The 11,128-nt window shown below is 46.4% G+C and overlaps 2 protein-coding genes across 2 annotated transcripts; one reads left to right on the top strand and one right to left on the bottom strand.

Moving 5' to 3' along the window:
- The first annotated feature begins 2,336 nt into the window (after positions 1-2,336).
- On the top strand, positions 2,337-4,814 carry LOC106731485 (olfactory receptor 4Q3-like). Its single transcript, XM_089774263.1, has one exon. The coding sequence runs from the start codon at positions 3,237-3,239 to the stop codon at positions 4,350-4,352; it is 1,116 nt and encodes a 371-aa protein (XP_089630389.1). The 5' UTR covers positions 2,337-3,236; the 3' UTR covers positions 4,353-4,814.
- A 4,944-nt stretch (positions 4,815-9,758) lies between these two features.
- LOC106731486 (olfactory receptor 14A16-like) lies at positions 9,759-11,013 on the bottom strand. Its single transcript, XM_075912210.2, has one exon. The coding sequence runs from the start codon at positions 10,747-10,749 to the stop codon at positions 9,799-9,801; it is 951 nt and encodes a 316-aa protein (XP_075768325.2). The 5' UTR covers positions 10,750-11,013; the 3' UTR covers positions 9,759-9,798.
- Between the last annotated feature and the right edge of the window lie 115 nt (positions 11,014-11,128).

The following is an 11,128-nucleotide window of genomic DNA, read 5'->3' as shown; positions in this document are numbered from 1 at the left end:
GAGATGTCATGGATACAGCCGCCAGGTCCATGGTCACAGTGGTTATCGTGTATCGTGCCTCTCATCTTCCTCCTTCCCAAGGGAAATCCACACCACAATAGGGGATCTTCCATTTGATGGGCATCTTGTGTGGTCCCTGCATGAGTGAGAGAGCTGACCCTGGGAGAGAGAACACGCTCCATTCTGCACTGAGCAGTCCTCTAGCCAGCAGCCCTAGCAAGCAGGCCCAAGACTGAATGACCCGTGGAGACACCGCAGCGCGGCTCTAACCACTAGACCTCCCTGCACTGGAGCTGGAACCCAGGAGCCCTGACTCCCAGCCCCCACGCTGCTCTAATGTCGAAGAGTCTGAGTAGCCCTTCTGCGGCGACTGCCACTGACTGCAGATGCCTTTCCCTAGGGTGCCACCTCCAGGGAGGTCTGAGGCTTTTAAATCATTTTTTTGCTGTGCCTTGCTGCTTTGCAGACAGACTGTGGTGAGGCAGGGAACCAGGACTCCTGGATTCTGTGCCTGGCTGTGGGAAGGGAGCGGGGGGTCTAGTGGTTAGAGCCGGTGAGCTGGGAGCCAGGACTCGTGGGTTCACCCTAATCTGTCTCCTCCTGGTGTTTCTTCTTGGGCACATGTGTGGGGCTGAGAGTCAGAGCTTCCCACGCTGCGGCCAGTCACCGTGGGACCATCAGAGCCCTGGGAAGATCCCCAGCCCTGGAGAATGCTGAGCTGCCCAGGCAGGGCGTGAAGGCGGCTGAGATCAGAGGTACCGGAGCCTGACCCTTGTCCAAGGTATGAAGAGGTGATGCTCTCTGTAGGGTTTTGGGGTGTGATGCACACCCCCTCCCTTGATGAGGCTGTGTGTGTGTGTGTGTGTGTGTGTGTGTGTGTGTGTGCAGAGCACTTGCCTGGATAGGGAGGTGATGTGGGCGGACAGTTCGACAGAGGCTGGTGGGAGAGAGGTAGTCAGCCTATCAGATATTATGACTGTTTGTGAGTGAGTGGGGGCTAGATTCCCCAAGGGATTTAGGACCCTGACTGCCACTTTTGGCTCCTAAATCCCAGAATCTGGACCCACTAGGATCTCCCCGAAAAAAGTGCCTACATTCATTCAGTGCCTCAGTTTCCCTGTGACTGTTTCCTCCGTGTCTCTATTTGTGTTTTTTTTAATGTGTGCTGCAGCCCCCATTCCAGGGGCCAGCCACCTGAGCCCCCGTGCGATGCACAAGCTGAGGGGCCCAATCCACTAGGGGTGCCCTGGGTTTGCCTACCAGATCAGGCCCCAAAGCTGAGCCCACGCAAAGCTGCTGAGGGGCAGGGAGAGGGAGTGTACAGTATGCACCTAGGGTGTGGGAGATCCTGGGCTCGAACTCCCCTTCCAACCACTGCGCTTTTGCGGGAGGGGAGTCCCCTCAATATCTCCTCTTGGAGCTGGCCAAAACCAACATGCGCTTAGGGCTGATCCTACTGCCTAGTTGTTAGAGCAGTCACATTGGCTGTGAGAAAACCAGTATGCGTCCCCCGCCCTGCCCCAATGATCCTTTAACGGAAGGGAGGCTTTGGATGACCAGAAGAGCAGCCAACACTGGGACAATATTTCAAAAGGGGTAAATGAGACAACCAAGGTAATTCTAGGCCTGTCCATCAGATACCAACCCCAGGCCAAAATGGTAGACCAGTCGACACGGGCCTTGATTAATAAAGATTTCAAGGAGAGTACTATAACTAAAGCCAGTCCAAATGGATTAATGGAAACTAGCCCTGTCAAAGTAATTTACTGTCTTTTTGGATGAGATGACAAGTTTGCTCGATAAAGGTAATAGTGTTGATGGAATAGAGGTAGACTTCTATAAGACATTTGACTGCTATGGCACAACTTTCTGCTTCAGAAACTAGAACAGTACAAAATGAACTCAGCATATTGGAAATGGATTAAAAACTGGCTCAAAATGTAATTGTAACCAAGGAAGTGATGGTGTATTTCCAGTGGAGACAATCCGAGATGAGTCTTTCAGTAATAATGTAATCAGACTTTCAGTATAAACGTAGTAACCACTCTTCCAGCATTAATGAAGAGAGCATCAGATCACCACTGATAATAGAGATGTAGCCTTGTTAGTCTGGTCTTGCTGAAACAAAAGACAGGACTATGTAGCACTTTAAAGACTAACAAGATGGTTTATTAGGTGATGAGCTTTTGTGGGCCAGACCCACTTCCTCAGATCAAATTGTGGAAGAAAATTGGCATGACCATATACACCAAAGGAATACAAGCAAAAAAAGTGAACACATATAAAAAAGACAAATCCGATTTTAGAACAGAGGAGGGATGGGGGGAGGAGGGGAGGTTAGTGTCTATGAGATAATGATATTAGGGGTGAGAATTGGGGAAGCTATCTTTGTAATAGGTAAGATAATTAACATCTTTGTTAAGGCCCATTCGTAAAGTGTCAAATTTAAGCATGAATGACAGTTCTGAGGCTTCCCCTTGTTGTCTGGTGTTAAAGTCTCTTTGAAGCAGGATGCATGTAATAAAGTCATTGAGACAATGCCCAGTCTGGTTGAAATGGCAAGAAACTGTTTTTAATTTGTGAAACTGTCTGATGTCTGTTTTGTGTGCATTGATTCTTTGGCGAAGTTTGATAAAGATTGGGGGAGACAGGTCACTAATTCAGGGAAATCTGGATTATCTAGCTGGGCAGAAACACACACTGTGTGTTTTACTATGTCTAAACGTAAATGTATACACCCAGAGATGACAAAGTGTAGGACATACTCATAGGATGGAGGACTCCCTCCTGCAATCAGTGACTCAAAAGTATTTGTGATCCATCTCCTGAGATTTGTGTTCCAGGTTCTGAGAAACAGAGGCTAGAGATACCATTCCTGCCCATTCTGGCTAATAGCCATGGATGGACCTATCTTCCATGAATTTATCTAGCTCTGTTTTGAACCCTGTTAAAATCCTGACTTCACAACATCCTCTGGCAAGGAGTTCCACAAGTTGACTGTGCACTGTGTGAAGAAATATTTATTTTGGTTTGTTATAAACTTACTGCCTATATATTTCATTTGGTGGCCTTTGCCTCCTACGTTATGCAAAGGAGTACTTAACACTTACTTATGTAGGTTCTTTGCTCCAGTCAGGATTTTATAGATTAGATTCCCCCCTAGCTGTCACTTTTCCCAGCTGAAAAGTCCCAGTCTTATTAATCTCTCCTAATACAGATGCTGTTCCAGACCACTAATGAATGAGTTACTGTGGGGTGGAGACTGGGAAGTCAGGATTCCTGGGTTCTATCACAGTTCTAGGTGGTGGAAAAAAGGGAAGCCAGTTTGGCGGGGCAAAAAGGGAAGTCAGGGCTCCTGGGATCCATCCAAGGTGGTGTCTTCCGTTCCAATTATTTTCTCTCCCCTAGGTGTTGGACTGATGAATGTCTCGGAGGTCTCACACTTCACCCTTCTGGGCCTGTTCCACTCCCGTCCTCTCCAGCTTCTCCTCTTCAGCCTCGTCGTGGCCTGCTATGCCGCCAGCCTGCTGGGCAATCTCCTCATTGTGCTGACAGTGCAGGTGAACCTCCACCTCCTCCAGTCCCCCATGTACTTCTTCCTGGCCAACCTCTCGCTCATCGACATGGCTCTGGGCTCTGTGGCAGCACCCAAGATGCTCAGTGACTTACTGAGCCAGGGCAGCGCTATCTCCTACGGAGGCTGCATGGCCCAGATCTTCTTCCTCCACTTCCTGGGCGGCTCCGAGATGTTCCTCCTCACCGTCATGGCCTACGATCGCTATGTGGCCATCTGCCACCCACTGAGCTACGCCGAGATCATGTGCCGCCAGCGCTGCCGGGGCCTCCTGGCAGCCTGTTGGTGTGGAGGCTTTCTCCACTCTGCCACTCAGTTGGTGTTGGTGATCCGGCTGCCATTTTGTGGGCCCACCCAGCTGGACAATTTCTACTGTGATGTTCCCCAAGTGGTCAGGCTAGCCTGCACTGACACCTACATGGTGGAGATACTCATGGTGTCCAATAGTGGCCTGATATCGCTGGTTTGCTTCCTGGTCTTGCTGGGGTCATACGGTGTCATCTTGATGACCCTCAGGGGTCGCTTTGGGGATGGGAGTGGTGGGAAGGCTTTGTCTACCTGTAGCTCTCACTTGACAGTGGTGAGTCTTCTCTTTGTGCCTTGTGTTTTTGTCTACTTCCGGCCTTTCTCCAGCTCACACATGGACAAGATGGCCTCCGTTTTCTACACCATCATCACGCCAGTCCTGAACCCTGTCATCTATACCTTGAGGAACAGGGAGGTCAAAGAAGCTATGAAGCGAGTGAGGCATAAGCTTTGGTTCCTTGGTTGGATGTAGTTGCTGACAGGAAGCTGAGAAAAACAGTGATTTGTATATGTATTTTGTGAGGATCAGTGTAAAAATTATGTGATGCAGAGATCCATATGAACAAAAACCATATTGCTTCACCAATATTCCCTCTAATTTTTTCCACCTATGTGCTGAATAAATTTTTTATGTGCACTGAGGCATGGACAGTGGTGCACCACCAATAGAAACTTGTGCTGCCAGTTGTGAGTGGCTGTGGATGCTCTGCTAATCAGCTGGGCAGCATCTGAGTCTCTCCTATGTGGCCAGTCAAACGCTCATCTTCCAGCGAACACTGGCTCCTTCACAAATATATTTGGTTTCTTCTTGGGTCGGTATCCACAGGAATGGTGGCATGTTTTTAGTGAGGATTTCGGCCAAATTTGGCATATGACATGGGGAGCCACACACATTTTTTTCACCACTCGAGTTTCAATTTTGTGTTCGGAATGAAGTGAGCCTCATAGGTGGGTGGGTGGGAGAGGTAGGCTACGTCTACACTGGCATGATTTTGTGCAACTGCTTTTTAACTCAAGAGTTCTTGCGTTAAAGTAGTTGCACAAGAGAGCGTCTACACTGGCATGTGCTTTTGCACAAGAGCATCCGTGCCAGTGTAGACGCTCTCTTGCGCAAGAAAGCTCTGATGGCCATTTTAACCATAGGGTTTTCTTGCGCAAGAAGTTCATGTTGCCCGTCTACACTGGCCTCTTGCGCAAGAACAGTTGCACAGGAGGGCTTATTCCTGAGCGGGAGCATCATAGTTTTTGCGCAAGAAGCACGGATGTCCTACATTAGAACGTCAGTGTTCTTGCGCAAGAACTTATGGCCAGTGTAGACAGGCAGCCACTTTTGGCGCAAAAGCGATCGCTTTTGTGCAAGATCACGCCAATGTAGACACAGCCTAAATGTTTTAAACAAGTATACGTGAACATATTTTCGTGTGACATCTGGAGCATTGCAGAAATATGTACGTGGCTTTTGGGACTTTTTTGCTGGTATTTGGTTGTGTGTTAAGATGGATGGTGGAAGTAAATGGTAGGAAGTAAGTGGTGAGATTGATTTTCATGAGGTTTGGTGGGATCGGTGAAGAATTTTTTCTGTGGTCTCAAAACCCTAATTGGTTTTATTTTGTTGTTAGAAAGGAGATGGGGGATAGAGAGAAATGGTGTGAAAGATGTGCACCCGGTTAGAATCACAGAGTCATACACAATCTCTTGATGCTTTGGGTTTATTTAATAAAATAGATTTGGGGAAATAGGTTTAAGCTGCTGGTAGTTGGATAAAAGCTTTCACAATGATCCAAGCACATCCAGTTTTGCCACATTATAGGCTCTATGCTACAGGTCTCACTGCTTTGCTGGTCCCTTCTAATTGGGGCCAAGTTGCAGTGCATTGTGGGAAAGTGGTGGGTCGCTTTTCCCTGGAGAAGTTTGCAAAATTTTTCACCTGGATTCAAGACTCCAGGATTGTTGTGAAGGAGGAGAACGATTTTTGGGAAGAACTAGGGAACGTGTTGTTCATATCCTTTGTCCTCCTCAGGCATGGGGTCTCCCACATCCCAGCTAGATGCCCTACCACTTAGAAAGGAGGTAGTTCCTTGTCTAGTGGTTTTATGAAAGTTGTCCAAGTCCTGAGGTGGGGATATTACAGAGTTCTTCACTGATTTATATCCAATTCACATATCCTTTTAGTGCCCTGAAAACTGCATTTTCAGTGAATTTATTATTCAACAATATTTGCTTGCCCAACGCTGTTGAAGACCACCAGTGTTCTGTTGTTGCTTTTTCCCCCCAAGATGGAATTAGATTGATGAGTGTGTTGCATGGAAGAAGTAAACAAAAAGTTAATGGAATTGGTGCAAGAATGTTCATGACTTGTTTTTACCCTCCTTGCCTCCTTTTATCCTCCAGTCTGCTGCCCTGTTTATCCCTCTACAGCTTTTGGGAGGGTGGGTTTTACCCAGTCTTTATTTGAAATATGCCAGTGTATAAAATAGGACCTACTGTAAATAAACAATGAGAAGTCCTGTGGCACCTTATAGACTAACAGATTTATTGGAGCATAAGCTTTCATGGGCAAAGACCCACTTCGTCAGATGCAACTGCATCTGACGAAGTGGATCTTTGCCCATGAAAGCTTATGCTCCAATAAATCTGTTAGGGTATGTCTACACTACCCCCCTAGTTCGAACTGGGGGGGGTAACGTAGTCATATGGAGTTGCAAATGAAGCCCGGGATTTGAATTTCCCGGGCTTCATTTGCATGAAGCCGGCCGGCGCCATTTTTAAATGCCGGCTAGGTCGGAACCCGTGCCGCGCGGCTACACGCGGCACGGACTAGCTAGTTCGGATTAGGCTTCCTAATCCGAACTAGCTGTACACCTCATTCCACAAGGTGTACAGCTAGTTTGGATAGGAAGCCTAATCCGAACTAGCTAGTCCGTGCCACGTGTAGCCATGCGGCACGGGGTCCGACCTAGCCGGCATTTAAAAATGGAGCCGGCCGGCTTCATGCAAATGAAGCCCAGGAAATTCAAATCCCGGGCTTCATTTGCAACTCCGTATGACTACATTACCCCCCCCCAGTTCGAACTAGGGGGGTACTGTAGACATACCCTTAGTCTATAAGGTGTCCCAGGTCTTGTTGTTTATGCAGATTCACACTAACACAGCTAGCCCTCTGCTACTGTAAATAGTGTATTTAAATACTTTTTAAGACCAATAAATGAATATTGTTTGAAATCGGAGCCACAGAGTATATATAATGCAGAAATCCTCTGTGTGTGTATATACATCTCTGTGTGGAAATTTGTACGCTCATATCACTGGGCATGATTAGAAGATCTTTACATGACAATCAGATTACTGAAAATATATCTCACTAGCCAGGTGCATAGCTTTTCCTTTTCCAATGTCTGGTCTACATGGAGGATTAAAGCCTATTACTGCTTTTTCCTGAAGTGGTTCCCCCTTGAGCTCAAGAGGAAGCGGATCATGTGACGTTGCTGCAGGTCCAAAGCTCAAACCCTGAATAGGTCCCTGTTAGGGAAGCACATGCTGGCAGCCAGTGTAAAGCTATCGGAGCTCAAACTGTCCAGCTTTCTAGAGTAAATTAGCCCCTCCTTATCAATACTCATGCTGCTGTATATTGAAAAAAAGTCAGGCTGTTGTTAAGAGGAAGAGAGATTGCCTTCCACCCTCGGAAATGGTCCTCAGATACTTTGGTGATGGGCACCAAGTGAAAACCTCACTAAACTTCATGTGGATGACTGACTGTCAGGGCAGGGGTGTCTTGGGGTTGTGGGACGCTTTCAGGGAAGTCTGGCCCTGGCTCTGTCTGAGATTGCATTTGAAAGCAAAGAGCCCAGGGAAGGCAGTAGATTGTCTATCAAGCAGCTGGCCCTGATCAAAGGCCGTCAGGAATCCATGGCAAGGAGGGGCTGTAGCGGACCGGAGCTCTCTGTGGCTGCAGGGGAAGAGAACCCACAGCCTGTCCAACTCCCCACACTGTCAAGTAACTGATGGAGGAGAAAAGGGGGAGTTTTAGCTGCAAACGCAGCCAACCAGTGTTGAGACTCTGAGGATGGGAGGCTGAGGCTTCCTCCCATAGGATGGTTCCCGTCACCGGTGTGGTTTACTGTCCGAGCAGTTTCCCTGCCCACGACCTGGTGAGGCCTTCCCAAAGGAGGGTCTGGGAGCTGCCCCTGCACCATTATCAAGAGGAAAATAGGGAAAAGGGAAACCAAACAATATGGATGCTGTAGTCATCGTGAACAGAACAGATTATGAGCAGGAGGCGACCAGACAACTCAGCAACACTAGATTCTACAAGCTTCTCTCCTGAGATCCCACTAAAGAATACCAAAAAATCCCCTAAAACAGCTGCTCATGAAGGTCCCTGATACTGCTCTGGACCACATTTACATAAACACCCCCTCTAATCCGTGACCAGGAGTTTTCTATCTGCTACCCAAGATATACAAACCTGGAAATCCTGGACTACCCATCATCTCAAGCATTGTACAGCAGGATTATCTGGCTATATTGACTCTCTCCTCAGACCCTATGCTACCAGCACTCCTAGCTATCTACGAGACCCCACCGACTTCTTGAGGCAACATTCTCCCTTCTTAAATTAGTGCCTTAGTTTAGAATATTCAGAGTTGGGTTTTAAATATGCAAAACTATGGTTTCATATAGAATTAAAGCTCGTAATAATGCAACCAACTTCTGTGAACTGGACACAATTGATCCTTTGAGTGGAGGAGAGACCATTGGCCAACTCCTAATCTAGCCTTTGAAGTGAATGGCTGATTTCCATGTGTTACGGTTCCAAGGTTAGAAAAACATCTGCTTTGGCCTCTGAGTGGCCACCCCCATGTTTCTGTCTGGTACCTGTCTCTTTCTTAGAGTGGAAAACATGATTCCCTCTCGCAAACAAGCTATAGCAACTTTTGCACCAAACATCACCTCTCCCCCTGCGCTAAGCATGTGCGGGTCTTCTCACAGGAACTATGAGAAACTGCTGTGTAAAATTGCTGTAGAACAAAATTTACCGTAAGAGAAAATATGAGACTGATAGAATACAAATTTGGTCTTGTTAGGCATACTCCATTTGTGTTCAGGAAACAGTACAATAGCTTTCTCTTCCTAAATTGTTTTCCACCAGAGCAAGGAAAATACAGCACTTATTTTTTTAACTAAAAAAGACAATACACATAATTATAATAGGATCCAGTTGCACTAACACATCATAAATAATAGAAAAAAATCCCATCAGTATTAAAATAACCATTGGAACAAGAACTCAGGGACAGAAACTTGTTTAAATTCTTCATCAATGGGGAAAGCAAAACTTCCAGTCACTCAGAAAACCACTTTGAATATATTATGACATCCATACCCTAGATACATATTAAAAAAAAACAACTGATACCCCCCACTTAATCGAACATATGCCACCCTGCAAATTCCTACCCCCAGAATTCACTTAGAACAAAAACACATGTCAACCAATGAATCCATAAAATGAAACATAATTTAAAATAAACAATGAAGCAAACACACTCTCATATTCCAACCCCCAAAAGGAGAAGAGGCAGAGACTTCATGAAATCCACTAACAATTTTGCTGTCATTGTTGATAGTCTGTGTATCAGGCTCAGATAGTATACATCTATATAACAGGCCCAGAGGTTCACAGTATAAATCCCAAAGAAAAATAGATAGAGTTTAGATAGATTTATGGGCATGCATTGATTCTGATCTTACCTACACAGGTGTCATTCTACATTAATTCAATGTCAGTGGAGTTAGTCTTGTTTTTATACATTCATAAAAAATATTGCAACTAATTTTCTCAAGGAGATAACTGTCATAAATCAATTATATTTATAAAGAAATGCAAAATGAAACCATAGTAAAACAGTGAAGACACTTCAATTCTTGATAAACTTACTCCACGCAATAAGTTTCTTCAGTGCAGCTTTGATCTCTTTGTTCCTCATGCTATAGATGACCGGATTCATCATGGGAGGTACTACAGCATAGAGAACACCCACCAAGAGATCCAGAATTGATGTTGAGCTGGAGGCAGGTTTCAGGTACTCAAAAAAGCCAGTGCAAAGTAACAAAGAAACCACGGCGAGGTGGGGGAGGCAGGTGGAGAAGGCTTTGTGCCGGCCCTGCTCAGAGGGGATTCTCATCACTGCTTTGAAGATCTGAACATAAGACACAATGATCAAAACAAAGCAATTCAAAAATAAAAACACACTAAAGGTAAGGAGCCCAAGTTCACTGAGGTCTGAGTCAGAGCAGGCCAGCTTGAGAAGCGGGGGGATTTCACAGAAGAACTGGTCAATGTCTTTGGACTGGCAGAAGGGTAACCGGAAGATGTTTGCAGTGTGCAGGGCAGAGTTGATAATACCAGCAATCCAGGCACTGGTAGCCATTTGGACACAAGCTCCCCTGTTCATCACTTGTTCATAGTGCAGTGGTTGGCAGATGGCGACGTATCGGTCGTACGCCATGACGGTGAGAAGGGCAAGATCAGTTGAAATAAAGACTAAAAAGAGAAAGAATTGGGTGACACAGGCAGGGTAAGAAATTGACCTGGTGTTCAGGAGAGAGTTGGCCATGGATTTGGGGACGGTGACAGAGATGGAGCCAAGGTCTAGGATGGACAGATTGACTAAGAAGAAGAACATGGGAGTGTGAAGATGGTGGTCGAGGGCTATAGCTGTGATGATAAGAAGGTTCCCCAGAAGGGCTCCCAGGTAAAGCACCAGGAACACCACAAAGTGCAAAATTTGAATCTCTCGAATGTCAGAGAATCCCTGGAGAAGGAACTCAGTCACAAGGGTTTGGTTGGACATTTTCATTCTTAGCATGTTGTGTGGCAGCTGCAAAGGGAAGGGCACAGACGGGCGTTGGGATTAGAGTGATACATGGAATGACCCTGATTCCCTGCAGAAACTTCTCATGCTGTGGGTGTCCACAATGCACAATTCACAGCACCCAGCTGTTCACTAGGGGCGGTGAGTTACCACACAGACGTCAATTGGCCTTTCTCCCATCCATGGAGCTGCATCCTTTTGCACCATCTGAAGATCGGGCTCAGGAGGGGGCTGGATAAACTTCTGTGTGAAGGATTGAGCAAAGCCCAGTCTCATCACTAGCTGAGACAGATCCCCTCTTGCTACAAACAGCAGCCTGTGGAGAAAGTAGAGCCACTGAACAGGGATAGGAAGAGCCCTGCTGATGGACAGT

This window comes from Pelodiscus sinensis, chromosome 30, assembly GCF_052426305.1.
Source record: "Pelodiscus sinensis isolate ZL-2025 chromosome 30, ASM5242630v1, whole genome shotgun sequence".
In the NCBI taxonomy this organism is placed as follows: domain Eukaryota; kingdom Metazoa; phylum Chordata; order Testudines; family Trionychidae; genus Pelodiscus; species Pelodiscus sinensis.
The sequence above is the reverse complement of the archived record's forward strand: the minus strand, read 5'-3'. Positions and strand labels throughout refer to the sequence as shown.